This window comes from Lathamus discolor, chromosome 1 (assembly GCF_037157495.1).
Source record: "Lathamus discolor isolate bLatDis1 chromosome 1, bLatDis1.hap1, whole genome shotgun sequence".
Taxonomy (NCBI): domain Eukaryota; kingdom Metazoa; phylum Chordata; class Aves; order Psittaciformes; family Psittacidae; genus Lathamus; species Lathamus discolor.
In genome coordinates, this window is record NC_088884.1 from 70,484,069 (window position 1) to 70,502,896 (window position 18,828).

General features: G+C 45.5%; 1 protein-coding gene across 11 annotated transcripts in view; it reads left to right on the forward strand.

Moving 5' to 3' along the window:
* Nucleotides 1–18,828, forward strand: part of RBFOX2 (RNA binding fox-1 homolog 2) — a 173,801-nt gene that overhangs the window by 104,119 nt on the left and 50,854 nt on the right. For all 11 annotated transcript variants that reach the window (XR_010612715.1, XM_065679213.1, XM_065679171.1 and 8 more), the window contains 2 exons: nt 8,742–8,966; nt 18,678–18,824. Coding sequence is in view for 10 of the 11 variants with exons in the window: in XM_065679213.1 (XP_065535285.1) it covers nt 8,742–8,966; nt 18,678–18,824 (372 nt within the window). In the remaining variant the exon portion in view is untranslated. The remainder of the gene's footprint in view (nt 1–8,741; nt 8,967–18,677; nt 18,825–18,828) is intronic.

The following is an 18,828-nucleotide window of genomic DNA, read 5'->3' on the forward strand; positions in this document are numbered from 1 at the left end:
AGATACAGGGCAATAGTGCATCTACAGAGCCAGGACACGGGGTGAAAAATTGTTTATCAGCCCAGCTCAGGTACCTGATTGGGGCTGGAGAAGCAGATACTGGTGTTTAGAAATATATCACTTGGAGAGCTAGGCTTCCCTTGAAACAAAGCCATGTGCAGTGAGCAATCTGCTGAATTAGCTGAGGTGATAGTAGCTGTGATGCTACCCTGACAGCCTGGTCAAGAATTACCGTGGGATGAGGTGGGATTTTGTTCCCTGTTGTATTTCTGTGTTCTGCAGCCTTTCTTTTACTGAGCAGCACCACGAACCACTGGTTAGCATTCAGGAGGAAGGCAGAAATCCAATACAGGCAGGTCCCCTGTGCCATCTTAAAGTCATGTCCATGAGTACCCTGGTGCTACCGCGTACTGCTCCTGAAAGAGCAGTTACCACACTCTTTCCCCACCAGTGGCCTCCGGTTCCTGCTGCCTCCCTGTGTGAGGATCTGCAATCATGCAAACTGTGAGTGTGATTAGTTTGCTAATCTGCTGAAAAGCTAATTGTAGTTAGCTTGGATTAAACACACACCACATCTGCAGCACACTTTCTCAGCTATGATTCACTATGAATCCTGGTCCAAAAGAAGAAATTTAACCCTCTTTGCCCAACAGTAAACTCACTTCTGTGGGGGATGCTGCTGCCACTCTGGGTGCTTGGTGGATTAACGCCTGACTAGAGCCGTAATATTTTGAGACTTTATTTTTATACTGATTTGTTGAAAGCTGGTTGTCTTATTGGAAATCTTTTTTTCCCCAAGAACATTTGACTGTGAATATGAAGTGGAAAATATTCACTTGGAATACTGCAGAGGTGGGAAGAACACAGCCAGGGTAGGTGCTAAAGGGCCAATCTGGAACAAAAAATTGAGCCTGAGCCCTTCTCTTACTTGCTGGCTTTGCTGCTGAGGACGTCTCCATCCTGGTGACTTTTTCCTTTGTTCCACACCCCCACCCCTTTCTCCCCAGTAATTCTCAGAGGTAGTTTCATTCCTAATATGGAATGGAAACAGATGTTGAGACCTTGATGTCGTCTCTTGAAGCACAATTCTCTCTTTCTAATCAACCCCAAAGAGCGTGAATTGATTGAAAGCATTTGTTGGGATGCCTTTGTGCCAGTAGCATTTAACCTTGGTTTTGTTTTTTGTTTCTTTTTAACGAGGAGTAATGTAGATTTTGGGAGCAGAAAATCGGTGCTTTTTTACAATCTGAAAGGTATGCTTCAGGCTGGTAAGTAGATGTGGCTCTGGGCCTTATTAATGTTGCATAACTCTAAAGTTTTGGCTACATCCAACAGGAAGCCTCTTTGCAGGTTGCCCAGAGGCTTCTTAATTAAGCATGTACACATTCAGCCCTGAGAGCTTGCATTTGTATGTTGGGCTAGAGCAAAAGCTGACCATTACTGGAAATAATGACAGCATGGGGATGAGTGAGTGCTTCCTGTGTATCAGAGTAAGATAAGACTATAATTTTCCTTCATCCTTTCCTACAAAAGAGGGACTTGATCTTTTTCTCCAATTCCTTAAATGCGTTTAAAGAAAAAAGGCCAGCTGTTTTATCTTACAGAACAGTTTTTGGTAGCCTGGAATAATAGAGTGTATATTGGAAGATAACTTGTTCTTCCCTTGCTTTCTGTATCTAGGAGAAGGAAGGGAGAGATTAGATAATCTAGTGCAAGCTTGCACCAGGAAGTTAAAGAAAACATGCCTTTAAATGGTTAGCTAGGTGCAAGCTTGAGTGCAGGCATCTTTTTTTCTTTTTATCTTTTTCTGATTAGCTTTTTTAGGCTTATGCTAACCCAGTGCAAAAAGCTTTTCCTAAGTTGCTTACATCTGGCTTCAAAAAAAGAATGCATGCATACGAGCTTCCCTTTGTTTTCACAAAGCTAGCATAAAATTGCACCAAACTTGAAAAACTGCGTATAAGTAGAGCCCTGCTTTTGGGAGGATTCAGGAGGAATTGCTCTTGCGCCCATGGTAGCAGAGTCAAAATTCACTATCCTTTCCTGTTACTAACATGTGTCATAGATCAAATGAAGATCAAGTGCCAGATGTGCAGATGAAATATAAAACCTCTTACTACTGTGATCCTCTTCAAGGTGCTTTTTATGATCAACCCACATCAAGAAAGAGAGTGTTGATTTTCATCAGTCTGGGTCGCCAAACACACAGACGTGGCAGTCTTGTTCTCTGGAGGAACAGATGCCTTTGTGGTGTGGACTGCGGGTGTCAGGTTAGGGTCACATACCCCTGGAATCCAAGAACAGGTTTTGTACAAAGATGAAGAATGCAAGATGGTTATATCCTTTGTATATTTCCTTTTCACCTCCAAACTTCCTTTCCATAGGCATTTTGCCCACTTTTCCCATTCAGAAGCTTATCTGTTATAGTAGAGAAAGTGGTATTACTTTGGGGGGATTAACAGCTGGTATGATGTTCGTGGGCATCATGCATAGCATGACTGGGGAGTTGGAAAGCCGTTATCACTTCGTCACCCTGTACATCACTTTGCCTTGTATTTGAGTATCCTCACAACTGTAAAGAGCAAAAACACAGTTTCTAAAATCAAGGCTTAAGTTCCATCTTGCTGTAAGAGCTACTAGTGTAGGTTGGGGTTTCTCTCTGTAATCGCACCAGCCTGTGGTTTTCTGGAAGGGATAATGCTTGAGTTCCTGGTGGGTCTCAGAGCATCCCTCACACTGCTTTCTATCCATTCCCATTTGCAAAGAAACTGCTTGCTGATACATTCATTGTCAGCGTGCAAATTGTGGGATTGCATGGGGAGAGGGTTAATGGATGTCAGAGACTGCTTGAGCTCATCCAAGTGCTGGTGCACATGGCACTTCCCTCCCCAGCTTCTCCACCCCCTCTCTTTTCTGGCTCTGGTTCTCCTCCAACTCCTTGCCAAGCCATTTCAGCACTCTTAACTGGGAACAAACTAACCTGACAGTAAAAAGTGAGTTGTTTTTTCTCCCTGGGATATGTGGTGAAATGGCTCAGCACAGGATGGATGGAGCACTGTGGCTGGCAGGGGAGAGAACACATGAGTGCACAGCTGGAGGTGATACGAAGAGCACCTCTGGAGCCATGGCTGAGAGCATGAGTACGACAGGGGTGGTACTGGAGCAGCCCTGGAAGGAAGGGGAGGCTGTGTTGGAAGAGGCTTAGAAGGGGAGCCTGCAACAGCAATCTTAATTTGTGTTCAGCTGTGAGAAGGGGCTGGGGGGGGGAATGGGAAACTCCAGCCCATGTTCCTTATTATTCTCTTGCTCCTGGGCAGCAGTGTGGTATGGCAGGCCCTTTCTCTCTTGTCCACGTACAGCCTGGGAGCAGTGCTTGGCCTCTTCTGCCAAAGCCGTGTGTCATGCTGTGACCTGGGTTGGAGGAGGGACAGCACGGTCCCTACATCCCCCTTGCTCACAAGGATCCCTTTCATGCACAGAGCTGGGGGCAGGCAGCGGCTCCAGGTTGAACAGGCATGCCGGGCTCTTCAGATCTGAGCTACAAATGTTTGTGCTGTTTACGAAAGGGATTAGGTTAGTGCAGAGAGCAAACAGGGGTAGCCTGGAACACACTGGTCTTCACAAACAGGTTAATTGCCTCAGTTAGCTGCAAGTCAGTTGCTCCGTGTTTTCGTCAAATGAGTTCAGTGAAGGCATACCTATTAGAAGCCCTGTTCCCCTAATAGGCATATATTCGCATCTATACCAATGATTTGGGGGTTACCAGAGTTGAAAGGCGTATTTAAGAGATTATTTGATGTTCACATGCTGTGGCATTTCTCTTCACCTTTCTGTGATGCTTATGACTTGCAAGAGGGTTATGAACACCACGGACCTTGTGGCAGTTTGCTTGGGAATGTCTGTACAGAAATTATACCGGTTCAGCTTCACGAGGATTGTAATTTCTATGTGGTTGGTCATACTTTAATATCTTTGCATATTGTGGCCTACCAATGCAGAAGGGATGTGGAGCTGCGCTGCTATAAGGCTTCTTTCATATCCCTGTAATTACACCCGTTTCTCTAATGAGCAAAACAAAACCAGCCCTTCACAGAATAGACTGATCTTTGACAGCTTTGTGGAAGTAGGAGGCCTTTGTGTGCCTTTCTGGTGTTCCCTCTTGGAGCTCTGGTGCCGTGATCTTGGATCACCACCTGCTGTCTGCTGAAAGAATTCATCCTGTGTCGCGTTTGCTGAATGAACCACTTTGCTCCTTGTTGAGACATGGTCCCCAGCTTCCACCCTTCTGCAAGGTACAGCTGCATGCAGTTACTTACTGCTCCTCTGCTTAGCTTGGAGCTACAGAGCTTGTTAATTAAGTTAAAGCTGCGTAAACTCCTAGCAGTGTGTCCCCATTAGGGATTCTTCACTGGTATAGTTATTTTGGCTTTTTAAACAAAATGTGGGATGGGGTTGTACTGACCTGTATAGGCAAAATCCTGATTTAAGGAAGGAAATTGGTACCTGTGAGGACATGAGTGGACTTTTGTAGGGCTGAGAATAGGGACCTGAAAGGGGAGCCCAGATGGGTATCCCTTTTGTGCCCTGAGGGCTTGGGTGCTGATGAATCGGATGTCAACATTTTGCAAGAGGGGAGCTGCTTTGAATTCCTTGCCTGGTGTGGGTAAGTGATTTCTGTTGGGAGCAGAGCAACAGAATGAATAGAAAACACAGGAACTGCTGGTTTTCTTTGAACCATAGATTACCATACATTGTACTGAAGTATTCTCCTTTTTTTTTTCGAAGAAGAGGAGTGTGTGTTAATTACACTGAGTTCCAGTTGCACTAAACAGCCTTTCGCAGCTTGGTGAACACAGGATGGCAGCTAGCGTGGTCTGTGCATGGCAGCATAAACTTACAGAGAGAACTGGTTAACCTGGATCTGCTGAATTTATTCCTGCAGCCAAATATCCCTAAGGCTCCCCTCCTAGAGATGCCAGCAGCCACCCTGCATTGTGGTTGGCTGCTCCTAAGGGGTAGTTAAGATATGCCATCCCATGCATGAAGATGGCAATAGTTCTTGTGGGGAGCTGCAGCCAGGCTTTCCTAGTCCTGTGATGGCATACTTGTGTGTGTTTGGGGGTGGTGACTACTCTTGGACATACCCATCGTGGTCTGTTGTTGCATTTGAGGAAATGCTGAAGAAAATTTAATGAGCTAACACAGACAAAACTGGCAGTGCAGTGGGGTATGCTATGAAGATTGTATAGGATAAATACCTTCAGGTGAGTCTCTCCTTCTACCTATGTACCTTCACCAGGAGGTTTGGGTGTTTCTCCATGTGCTTTGTACCTCCTGAGAAGTGGGAAAAGTAATGCCTGTGACTGCAGGATTTTCCCTGGTGGGTTAGAAGTAGGGAAAGGAGTCCAGGTTCTATATTTGAAGATAAATGAGACTTTTTTTTTTCTTTTCTGTGTTAGTTCTTGAAAATATGAAGTGTTGTGTAAATGTTGAAGTTTGGTAGAATAACAGAGGAAGTAGAATCTCCATTGGGTTTGGAGGATATCAGTATGCCGTGAAACCTGCAGAGATTGCATCGGGAGTCCGTTTCTGTAGACGCTAGTGGAAACAGGAGAAAAAAGTAATTGTAAAGCATCAAAGGAAATTAAAATTACAAAAAAAAAAGTCAGATGGGAAATGTGTACATCGTCATATCAAGAGAAAAATCATTCAAGAGAGAGAGATACTCTATGGGACTATGAAACCTGAACAAGCATAATGGTGCTAGATCTACAGATAACCTGAGACATTAAATTCGGGCTACATTTGTAATAAAAGGTACAATTTTTGCATGTTGGTGTGATTGGGAGGGAGTGACAATGGTATTAAAAACATTTCATTCTGCACCAGAAATTCTGTATTGGAAAATCTTAGGAAGGTCAGAGGGAAGTAATGAAGTTACCAGGATATTTTGGCTTGCAAGGTGTGATTAAGCTCAAAATAAAGCTGTATTATCAAAATGCCACAAGCAGCAGAAGTGAGAGAGAACATTTTTCATCCTTCAAACATTTGGAGATAATTGAAGAAGGGACAGAAAGTATTTAAAAGGTTGAAATGCATTTAAACTGGAAGGAACGTTGTTAACTGAGGGGTAAAAATGCTGAAAATAAGCTTATATAAGGTTGATGGGCTGGCATTTTAAGTAGTCTTAAGAGTGAGATGAAACAAAACACTGGAGTGTGTCCTTTGGGGAGCAGCCCTGCACTGCTGAGAGGAAGGCAGAATAGGTTTTGTTTATGGCTAATTAGCATTCTCTTCCTCTGATCTGGGGTACTACTGCTTTTAAATCCAACTTGTCCTCAGAAACCTGGGAATAGTTTCTGCTACTGCATCTTTTCTGGAGTTACCCTTCCAATTTTCTAAATTTACATTTAAAAACATCACTTTCATATTTATTTAGCTTGTACTTTAAACACAAGAAGAGGATAGACAACATGGGATGTATGGAAGCAACCCGATCTGGTTGAAGGTGTCCCTGTTAATGGTAGGGGTGTTGGACTAGGTGACCTTTGAGGGTCCCTTCCAGCTATTCTACGATTCTAATCTATGATGCTAAGCAGTACACCAGGCAGTTGGCTATGATTAAATACAGTAAGCAAAAGAATATGCGGATGGAGTGGAGCTAGCATGACCAGGGGATAAATAGCCTGAGTGGGGGAGTGTTGTGGTTGCTGATATCTGGTTTGGGATAACCATCATTCAGCCTCTCTTCCCTCCCATTTGTCACACTCTCCCTGTAGATCTTGGGGATGGTTTAGGGTGAGCCAGAAGCTCCTTGCTTTGAAGCTGACAATGGCAAAGGAGTGAGCAGATGCAGAGGGCTGGTGGAGCTGCCCTCCTTTTCAGAGGTGAAAACCCTCCACCTTGTTCTGCTCTCAGGAGATGTGCTGGGTGTGTGGAAAGCCTCTGTAGAGCTGCTAGCAGGCGATGCAGGGCTGCAGCTGCCTGGGGCAGTGTGTGCAAGGACCCAAGCACTGGCTGTGACCGGCGTGCTTGCCTCAATGCTTCTTTCTCCGATAAAGCTGCAGAGTTTTGTGTTCCTGCAGGCAGCAGGGCTGGACTTCAGTTAATGAGACCGACCGTTCGGGTGCGGGCCAAGGCTGCAGCTCAGCTCCGCTAAGTGGTATTGAATGCCCTTCCCTCTCCTTCTCCCCAGCTGCCGGAGCATGTGGCCACGTGGCCCCCAAGGGAGGCAGACCAGATAGACTAATGTCAGAGCAAATTTGGGATTCAGCCAGTGTCTGAATGACCCAGTGCTGGCTGGAGGTGCGCTGCATTCATCATTGTTTCCTTTGCCCAGAAGGGAAAGCTGCAGGTAGGCTGATAAAGGGACTGAAAGGTTTGTCCGGCTTCACTGGAGGTCCGTCAGCCCCTGCACGCTCTCTGCTGACAGGCTGCTTGGTAATTCCCACTGCCTTTCCGATCCGTGGGACAAGGTCTGCTCCACTTTTCTCCATTTATTTAAGCGTGCTGGTGTCAGAATAGGCTCAAAGCACCTCCGGGCTTCGTGGCGGAGGACCCAGGGCTGGAACAGCAGCCAAAATTTAAAATCAGGATTAGTCTGTTGACACACACATTAATCAAACAGCCCTCCTATCATAAATCTGTTCCGTGGATTTTCTCTCTCCCCTGCTGCGGCAGTGGAAGCAGTAGGAGCAGTGCAGCAGCCTGGGCTTCAATGTCAAGGCTGTTCTCCTTTGCCCCAGGTGGCTGAATGAATACAGCTCCCTGCTCCCGCCTCGCCTCGGTGAGATCCCTGCGGTGGCTGCATGCTTTTGTGTTTGCTTTGGGTGGTTTTCAGGCATGGTGGGGTAGCATTTTTATTGTCTTTCCGTAATATATTTTGCATGGTCAGTTGTCTGTTTCTGAGTCATCTGGTTGGTGTCAACTACATCTAAGGCAGTGCTAAAAGCTGCTAAAAAGTTCACTGTCCTTGTGCAGAGGTCTCTGGGGGATAGTGTAAGCTGGGGAAGGAGTGGGTAATTAATGCCTTATGTGATGGTAGTGTGATGTGTGATGCTCAGCACTGGGAGGGGAGGGAGAGTGTCTTCTAGGTTTCCAGTCTCGGCTCAGTTCCCCACAGCTCTTCGGTGTCTTCTGTACGGCCAGCAAGAAGCAAATGGGATATTTCTGAGCACCCGTGCTCTGTATTTGGTGCTGCTGGAGCAAAGGAGGGGGCTACTGCACAGATGAGTTTTAAAAAGCATTCCTCTTTACACAGCGGGGAAGTGTGCTCTGAACCACACAATGTGCTTGCTTGTGAGCAGGACCATGAGGGTCAGGCTGGAGGAGCTGGACCCAGATATGGTACTTTTAGGGATATTAAAGAACCCTGTTCTTCTGTCTGTGTTTCCTTCTCTGTTCCGATGTTTCAGTGCCTCTTTCCCCTTCCAAAATACTGCTTTACTGTGCATAAAGCCTTGTGTGAGATTACAGGGGCATGCAATTTGCAAGCCCCATAATTGGTTCTTTGTGTGCCACCCAGTAGTGAGAAAGTTGCCCAGAAAGATTAAGAAAACAGTGTCACGGCTCAGAGGAGCAAGGCGTGCTCTTTTTGATAGAGAAGATAATAGAAGACTGTGCAATATGATGGTGGCAGTGGGTGGGATATTCACATGAACACCTGTGTGTAATTTCTCATGCTGATGGTTTGATTTATCTTCTGTAGTATACAGCTGTTTTCTCCTTTTCCCTCTCTTCAGGGTAACCAGGAGCCAGCAGCAACTCCTGATGCAATGGTGCAGCCATTCACCACAATCCCATTTCCGCCACCCCCACAGAACGGGATTCCCACAGAGTATGGGGTGCCACACACTCAGGACTATGCAGGCCAGACCAGCGAGCACAATCTGACACTCTACGGAAGCACGCAGCCGCATGGAGAGCAGAGCACGAACACAGCCAGCACGCAGAACGGATCTCTCGCAGTAAGTGCAGAAGGGTGAGGAGCCAGGAGAGCAGCACAGTGCTGTGGGGAAAAGCAGCCATTGATTAGACTGCTGGCTGCTTCTTAAGTACGCAGCAAATCAGTGGTAGGCTTGAAAAGGAGAGAATGATAAATAAAACATAGCTTCTGACCTTCTACTACCTTCCTCTTGTGCATGTTCTGCTTGTAAATTGGTGTTTGCAAAGAGCAGTAGTACTTGGGATCATGGTGTTTTTACCATGGTGGCATTGTCTGAAGACAGTCCTTTACAGAGGTGTTAATTACCTTGTGTTAATTGGCAAGCAGTTCAAATGAATGTGATGGAGGCAAATTCTGAAAGGTTGATGGTACAAAGGATTAGGATGAGCACATGCATGTGGGTGTAATCCCAATGTGTCTTTGTTTTCAGGAAGTTAGCAGAGTACAAAAATACTTTGCTTTCACTTTCTGAAGATGGCAAGGAGCTTCAGGGGACAAAGACAGGAGAGGACCTCTCAGCTACTGGGCATCTATTTGCCAGACAAAGATTTTCACCTTCTTAGGTTTTTTGCTTTCTTCTTCCCATGGCCTGGAACTGGCACTGGGCAACATGCTGGCAGATTATCCCAGCAAAAGCTTTATCCACCGCTTAAACCACTTGTTAAGACTTAACTTGCTAATAAAGAACCTTATGGTGAGAGCCTTTGGTTCTCAGGGGTGGATTTAATCTGTTAATGCTTTCAGTTTTACTTGTAGTTGGGTGTTTGGCTCATAGAGATTATTTTTCCCCCCTTTAAGTACTGAGTGAATTCAGTGCCAACAATTGGAAGAGCTGATAGTGCCAGCTGAAGTGTGCATGGTCCCCAGGATGTGCATCTGCCTCTTCTGCAGTGGGCAGGGGCTGCATGGTTGGCACCGCTGGCTATGACTGTGGTATCTTTGAGTTCATCCTAGGAATGCAGCAACTTCAGCATCTTGAAGAAGAAAAGGAGTACAAACCCTGTAAAGCGCATTGGTAGTGCATAAATGAAGCCTCAGCAAACACAAATGTAGATGAGATCAGGCTGAAAATAAAACTTAGAGCTGGTGCAGTATGCAGAAATGCAAGTCATCATTTTAGTACCAGGCTGCCCAGTGCTGTTCCAATTCGTAAGATTTGGGCTGCCCGTCTCCAGCAGCTATCTCAAGCGCTGCCAGTTGGATGAGAAAGCTGGAAACAGGGAGTAAAACAGGGCACTGGCTTTCCTGTGTATTTTTTGCTGTTCCCAGCCTTGCCCAGAGCTTTAGAGTGTTCATTTTTAATGGAAATGATGCGAGCCTTGACCTTGGATGTAAGCTCTTGCCAGTCCTCCTGCTCCTCTTCCATATTAGGAGCCATCTCTGTGGCACTGCAGGGCTGAGCTCTGTGTTTCATCAACTGATGCCGGCTCCAAGAAGCCTGCAGTGCTTGGGGAGGCTGGCTAGCCTGCAAGGAGGGACTGGGAGCCCATCTGTGCCGGAGGGAGCGTTGCTGGGAGACTGCTGGGAGGTAGCGGTGTTGCCAGGAGGCTGTGGAGGGAGCCTGGCTGGCAGGGGTTATGTGAGAAGCAGGCTCAGTAACATGTAATGCTTGTACTGGCTGTTGGAGGCAGGTGGACACGTCTGGTCTGACCATTTGATGTGGTTAAAGATGTGCGAGCTGAGCATGTGGAGTTGGGCTCACAGGCCATAGATAGCTGGGAAAAGAGTATGGGAGCAGATGAGCACATTGCTGCTGCTATGGCTGGGACTGATCAAACTCAGAGGATCCCAGATGGTGTCACATGAAGAAATCCAGGGGGAGGGAGAGGGCACCTCAGATAAGGGCCTTTTACGTGCCAGACTTTCACATGCACAGGGTCCTGGATCTTCTGAGTCCCTTTATCTTTCTGTCTAGGACTCCTATATGAAGTTATTTTGGTTCTGTGGGCTGCCTTGGGGTATAATTGCTTGTAACTTTTCTCCTTCTCAGTACACTGGTTAATGATGTAGGAACTAGGGGAAGGAGGAAGACTCAGTAGTTACTCAAACTAAAGTGTGCTATTAAAGTACAACAGAACAACTTAGTTATTTCACCCTGAACATCTATAGCCAATGTCAAGCATTTAGTCCGTCACACATTCTGGTTCTTACTTATTGGACATGTGGACTTGACTGCTATGCTTGAAGGCATCTTTTCCTTTCACCATTTTGTTGTCTTGCTCAAACAACAGTGCTAACTTCAGCAGAGCAAAAACTCATCACGGGTGATGTATGGTCTTTCCCTGCCATTACTGCAACTGACAAGCGCAGCTGCTGTCATGTGAAGGCGATACCCCAGACCAAACAGCCGGTGCATTTTTTTGCTGCAGAGTTAAAGCCTGTGCTCCCATGGGATGATTCAGAAATTCCTTCAGCCAGACAGATAAGGTCTCTCTTTGCTTTTAAGAACAAGGCCTGTGCTTGGTCCAGTTGGCCAAGATAGTAAAAGGTGTGCTCAGATGGCAGGACTTTCTTGCTTTTCAGGCTGGTAGCCTTTAGTATAAATGCAAAAGTAGTAGAGAATATGGAGTGGCTTAAAGGTCCCTCACGGAAAGGAAACTTCCGTCTGTTTGGCAAGATGTTATGCAGCAAAGTAATGGGGTCTGTAACAGTGTCCCTAACTGTGTAGGAGCACCTCACAGAAACGTGGCAGATTCTGGTGAGGAAGTCCATTTGAATGAGTTGGGATTGGTGGTGTCTGAGTTAATGGTCTGGAAGCCTGAGGTCAAACATTGGCAGTGAGCTTCAGTAAAATAAACTTTGAAAGTCAAAGTCCGTGCCTTCGTACGCAGTCTAAAAGCCTTGAGCAAAAGGGGAATGACTGGTTGGTGTCATCAGCTAAGGATGAGCTTGATTCTGGAGGTCTGAGTGTATTGAAAAGCATTCAAAGCTTTCAGAGCAGGGGCATGGAGAAGAAATTGGCACAATAGGTGGTGTAATACAAACAGCTTAGTATTTTGGAAACTTTTTTTATTTTAGGATCAAACCTCATCCGTGGGGCTTTGTTTCTTGCCTGGCATGTGGGCCTCCCAGTCTTCATCTCCAGGCATCTGTCCTTTCTCTTGATACTGTCCCAAAGCACAGCTGAAAGACCTGGATTAAAAATAGACTGAGGTACCGGACCATATTTGGCCTACTGAGTCTGCCTTTTGCAGCCTGTTGTCTCTTCAACCATTGACACTCTGTTTTCACTTCTTATGGTGCTGGGCCCCTGGTTACTTCCCCCTTTCCCCTTGGTTTACATTAGTGTGCTTATCCCTAATGGAGGCACCTAGCACAGATAGCTGTGAGTGGAGATGCTAATGAGGCTGCAGTACCTCTGGCAGCTGAGCTGATCTAAAGATTCACTGCTGTCAGAAAGGCGAGTTCTGGCTTTAAGCACAAACTCCCACTCCTTTTTACTGGCTCTGGCATTCCTTACATGAGCTACTTTAATTCACTGACCTGGCAGAAAGCTGCCCAATTCTTTTGCTGGGTTAATGAATTAGAGCAGCTCTTGGAGGGATCCAGCAAATGCTGCTGTTGCAAGGTGAGCGTACGGAGTGCATGGCCAGAAGCCGAGAGCAGTTGTCAGCTCTCTGCGTCTCCTGGTACTCTACCCGCAGAGGGAAGATTAATCATCCGCTGAACTAAAAAAGCTAGCTTGATAGTAAATGCAATGCACTTAACACTGTGAGCTGATTATTCAACTCATTTCTCTTGTTAATGTCAGAGGGAAGAATTTGTGTGTCTGTATAAATTATGGAATGCAGCTGGAGGTATAGAAGTAGAGGAATAAGTTTATGTAAATTACTTCACATGAAAATGGCAGGTGCTGTCGCCTTGGTGTTGCGTTGTCATGAACCAGCATCCAGCATTATTTAATTACAGAGCATCGTGTCTCTCAGCTTCTCGATGTGCCGTACTGAAACATATTTAACTCATCTGCTGTATGATAAAGGGATATTGACTTTGCAGCTCCTTAAAGGAGACCCATCTGTGGTGGGAGACCCATACATACTGTGTTCAGAAGCAAGACAGGGAAGCTGCTTGGTTATCTGGCTGTGCTGCATACATCTGGCAAGGGTTTGGAAAGAAGGGAGCCACTGGCACCAAGGGGCTCCTCAACTGCCTTTTATAACACATGGATGATACTATAATGATGACTTTCCCTTGGGTGTTTTTTGCCTAGTTTGAGATTGCAGAATTTTCTTCTGTAATTATTTTTCATCACTTTAGTAATTAAAGCAATTGCTCATGTGAGGTATTTCAGGTGGAGAGTATGTTTAATGAATATCCTCACTTGTCTTTCAATACCGCCGAGCAGGTAGACACTGGGAAGAATTACCTTCAAATAAGTATCTGGCTGCTGATTGTTTGGCCACCTCAGCTTGGAAATTGCTGTCTTGAGGTAGCAAACTCTGACATTTAGCATCAGGAATTTGCTTTGAGTATGAGGCAGATTATTTTATTATTTTGAGTATGAGGCAGATTATTGTCAGCACTTGTAGACTTGTGCCTAGTGAGACAGATTTAAAAATGATTTTGAAAGAGAAATAGGAAATAAACCAGCAAATATCATTATGTTGGAGTATACAGCTGTGGTACTTCTGCATATCTCTCAAAGGTTGTAGCAGAGCTAGAAGTAGTACAGAGAAGGATAATAGTAGTGATGAAAGGGAGGCAGCAGGTTCTTTATGAGAAGAAATGAAATCTTCACTTACAAAAAGAGCTGACAGGAGTGAAGGCATATGACAAGTACACAGAATATTGTATGGTATGAGAAATAAAATAGGAAACTGTCTCATTTTCACTTACAAGGATGCACATAGGAAATAATCGTGTGCCACATGTGGAAAAAAACAAACCCAACCAGGTTTCTGTTTCTTAGTTTTTTCCATATAACTAAGAATTTAGCATTGGAACTCCTGTCCATAAGGTGCTTTGGAAGTTGAGACATCAACTGGCTCATTTTGCTGGAGGCTGATCTGGAGAAAAATCACTGCATGTTTGCCCTGATTTGTGTTCTTCCACAGATGCCACAGACTTGGCCACTGTCAGAAAACAGCGGGCTGGATCTTAGTCTGTCACTGCTCCGTTGACAGTGTTACTTCCTACTCTGTTAGAGTGTGGTGGGGCAAGGAAGGGGTTTTGTGTCTGGTACATAATTCTTCACTTGTTTTTCCAGCAAACCTGCTCAGTAGATACCGGTTCACTGGTGGGTGACGGGTTGTTTTGACGCCGGTTCTTCACTAGAAGCTGCAGAGATCTTCCCACGTTGTCTGTGTTCTCCTTTGCAGTGGGAAGATTGCCTTCTGCCAGTCATAGCTCACAGTCCTTGTCTCCACACTATTCCTCAAGCTCTTGATTCAAATAAGGTCTTTGGGTTTGGTTTCTTTTTTGGATCTAAGACTGATCTAGAAGCAGTGGAGTGAGCACAGTCTGCCTCCCAGATTTTGTAAGCCACCCAAGTCCCCTTTTAAATACAGTTATTAGTTACAGTTTGTGTTTTGTAAATATTTTCTTTGCAGTGATTTATGGCTCTTAACCTCCTCATTATGATTCACAACATTTTGGACCACCTGCTTCCTGGGGGAGGGGATGGGGGGTTGTTTTTTCCTTTTCTATAACTTGGACCTGAATCAGTTCCAGTTCTGGATGCAAGTGGGAGATGGAAACAGAATGTACTTGGGTATTAATAGTCCCTGTGCTGGCCTGTCGCACTGGTGCTTGTCTGGCTCATCAGGGAGGTAGCCCTTTGTCTGGGCATGCAGATGGAGATCTGCTTGGAGCCCAGGAGGGGCTGGTGCCCCTTCCTGTCAAGGAGGAATGCTCAGCAATTGCTTGTTCACCAGCTGCTTTAGGATGAAGAGTGTAGTCGAGAGGTGGGAAGGTGGTTGTAGTGCTGCCCCCAAACCTTTCAGAATACCCTTGCGTTGCCAGGTGTCCTCCCTTTTTAGGTGCATGCATGCATGCACATGTATACATCCATGCATCAAGGCCAGGTTGGATGAAGCCTTGGGTGGGATGGTTTAGTGTGAAGTGTCCCTGCCCATGGCAGGGGGGTTGGAACTAGATGATCTTGAGGTCCTTTCCAACCCTAACTATTCTATGATTCTATGCTTCTGTTTGCAGCTGCCTTTTCTTGGTTAGGGTTTCCTTACTGCTGGTGGGTGTAAGGGAGAACCTGTCATAGGGGTACAGGCAGCAAGCAGTTAAAAGTGAAGCACATATTGCATGTGTCCTGAGCTCTGATGTATTTCTCAGTGACCTTGAGCAGAGCTCAAAGCTTGCGTGTGCAGGCATGAATGACATTATCACCTGCATAAGTATATGTTACACAGGCTGTGCTGAGGAGGTGAATCCAACACTGCTTCTAAACACAGGATCTTAGCCGCAGTATATCTCTGTGTTGCCTGTGACAGGCATTGAGACCCGGGGAACATGTATTAGCTCCCTTCCAAGCCAAACTGCTATCTGTAGCAAAGGTTGAGGGCTGGTTCTTTGCTATAAAATGTTGATGTGAGGCCAGAAGCAAAGAACTGGAATTTGGTGTGGGGAAGGAAACAGAGTGGGGAGTGGACACTCTGAAATGCAGGCTTTTATCATCTGGCTTGGTCAGGGTAACGCTGTTGCTGGTCTCCATTATATGCTGTCTGAGAACACGCTCCAGGCCCTTCCTTTCATCTCCTTCCTAATGAATTAAGATAGGGAATAACTATAAAAGGGGTAAAAAAAGAAAAGAGGCAAGATCTGAGGAGCCTTTCTTTCATTTACGTTGTAGCTGAATGTGTGGCAGTAGACAAATGCATTGAGCTAATGTTATAGTGGCTGAAAGTTCAAATCTTACCTTAGGGCCATGGACAATAGAAATGAGGGAGCTACTGCATCCAGCGCGAGAAGGTATTCAATGTTAAACTGCTGCTGAAAAATCAGGGTATGTGAAAGCTTGAAAAGCATTCAGGGACTCTTAGTGTAGCCAAAAAAGTAAGAATGGACAGAGATCCTCTGTTCCTTCTCTTGTGCCTCCTCTTTGAAGCCTTTGTCTTACTGTGCACATCTTATGTGCCGCAAAACGTCTCCTGCATGGCAGCAGCACTCTCCCATATGCAGGAACAGCTGTGTTTCTGGGCAGGCCATGGCTACATGCTAACATCACACCCTTGGTAAGAAGGGAGTTCTGCCCTCTGTCTGCAAACAAATGGCAGAGGATGGGAGAGGGTTGCAGATGACCTCCCAGCTCCCTCTCCTGTAGAAGCAGCAGATCCAGTCCTGTGAAACCTATGTGTGAATTTAAAGACTAAACCATTTTTGTCACCACCGTTCAGAATCTGTGCCTTTCCTCATTCATACTGCAGTAGATGCACCTATGTGCATGGGTGTTTGCCCACTTTGCCATTTTATGCAGAGCCACAGAAAATGTGGGATTTGGCAAATTGCACTAGCAGAGCTCCAGAACTGACTGTAGAGATCCCATTTAGCAGAAGTGCTGACGATTTTGGGGAGTTACTTTGGAGCACTCACTTGCAGGTGTTGTGTATGGTGGTGATGGATAGGCTACTCCTGTGTTTTGTCCTTCTTGGAGGGATTTGCCCTGAGGAGCGAAGGACTCTGATGGAGTCATAAAAATAAAACCACCAAATAGCATGGTATGATTTAATCGCAGGCCAGCTGCATCGATTCTTCCCCCAGGGTGCACTCTCTGTGTGTTTAGAGGTGTGTTTTTGTCATAAGGGTGAGGATAGAAGAGGGGGAACTCGAATAGGGAGAGGCAGCTTTTTAGATACGATCAGATGGAAGTTATGAGGTTGCAGAGAAGAATTTGATGCTTGAGTGATGGGTGAGTCTTAGCCAGATAAAAATGCTTCATCCTGATAGGCTTCTCCTGAGACTTGCACAGCTCTGGGAAGTAGTGATACTTGCAGGGTGATATTTTTGTCCTTCCTATCACAGCTTAATTTATATTAACCAGATCAAGCATGTTTTGTGCTGCCTGTGCAGCCCTACGAAAGTAAAATGGAAAGCTGCCGCTGCTTTGCTCAGCGTGACAGGACCCCAGTGCTTGCTGTTTGCTTGCTATTGTCAGTGCTTTATAACCAATATACAAGTTCAAGGTCATGCCTGTAAGAGACATTTCTGGCCAGAAGAAGCTGTCTTAATGTTGCCAGTTTAATTTATCTGTGAAGAGATGTTTCTTTCAAGGTATTCATGAAGTGTTGTATATTAAGTGATGTGCAGAGCAATCTTGCAAGCCCAGTCAGTGGCTGGGGAGTCAGTATCTGCAGCTCTCGAGAGATTTCTTTCCTCTTTGGTTCACAAATGGTGTATTTGAAACAGCCACCAGAGGGGGAAGGGGCAAAAAGGCTCCAAACCAGCAAAAAATCCCCTAGTCTTAAATCTTTACTTTTAAGGCCTGAGTGTGTTCTGGAAGGTGCCTAAAACCAAGGTTGGCTCTAGCAATTACATGGTCTTTGCCTTCTTGTAGAACTTCTTTTCACTTGATGGGTTAAGGAAGAAATCAGGATGTCATCTAAAGAAATTAAATGACACTTAAAAGTGCATCACACAGGTGGTCAAAGCATGACTCCTATGAGGCTGAGGCAAGCAGTGGGAGATAGAGTGAGTGGGTGAGTGCTCTTTGAATACCTTGGCCTGTCAATGTGTGCTCTCTGAAAGGGACAGAGCAATAAAACAACCAAATTGTAGTCTACTTTGTTCTGTAGCTCTGACCTTTTGAGGTCATTTTTTCTGACTAAGGTGTGAAAAATACCATTTTCTCATCAAGCCATTTTGCAAAAGGGACCTTACCTTTACATTTAGTGCTGTGCTCAATTTTCACCCCTATTTGGTCTAAGCCCAACACAAGTGGCTGACACTCCCTTTCTTCTCCCCTGCCAGTCATCTCTGTGGGGGTGTTAGCTCTCTGCTCTGGCACACTGGTCTCCCTTATTCCTCTGTACCTTTTCTGAGCACAAGTCCCCTTGTCCCACCGTACCAGTCAGTGCTTGGGAATGCTGGAACAAATTCCCATGTTTTAGCTGTGGAGTTGGTAGCAGAAAGTATATATTTATAAAGCCTGCAGGGGTAATGACTGTTTCCTGTCCCTGGGCTGACTTTTAAATGCATGAGCAAAGTTAATCAAAGACATCCGTAAGCTGTTCATGTATGGATTTTACCATTTAGTTATAGATCTTCTTTTGGGGTAATGTTTCTCTGAAGGGAGCTTGGCAGAGCAGATGCCATTTTGCCTGGGAATGCGTTTCTGGTTTTGGCCAAGTGAAGAGCTGCCACTTCAGCTGTGGGATTTGGATGATTGCGTGAACATCCTGCCACATGAGATTAGAGTGGCGGTACTACCTCCCAGCTTCAGGATATGAAAGATCCGCCTCTTCATTAGGGCTTTCATATGGTGGCAGCTGAAGTGAGGAAGAACAGGAGAAAAGAGAGAAGCAATTTAAGAAAACCAAAGGCAAATCTACTGAGCTAAAAGGTGATAGGAGGGGAGGGAGGCTGGGATCTCATTACTCATGGAAAGGGAGGGGAAGAACAACAGATCAATTGTTAAGCGTTACTGGCTTTATCAAAATAATTGTCAAGTGCAAGATACCGCAGTTGCAAGTGTAGTACTAATACCTAAAAAAAAGATAGGCAAAGCACGTGAAAGGAATTTGTGTGGCTTCTATTCATGCGCATGCTTTTGTCTTTCTGATTTCAGCAGACAGAAGGAGGGGCACAGACAGATGGACAGCAATCACAGACACAGAGCAGTGAGAATACCGAGAGCAAATCCACTCCAAAGCGACTTCATGTGTCTAACATTCCCTTCCGTTTTCGAGATCCTGACCTTCGGCAGATGTTTGGGGTAA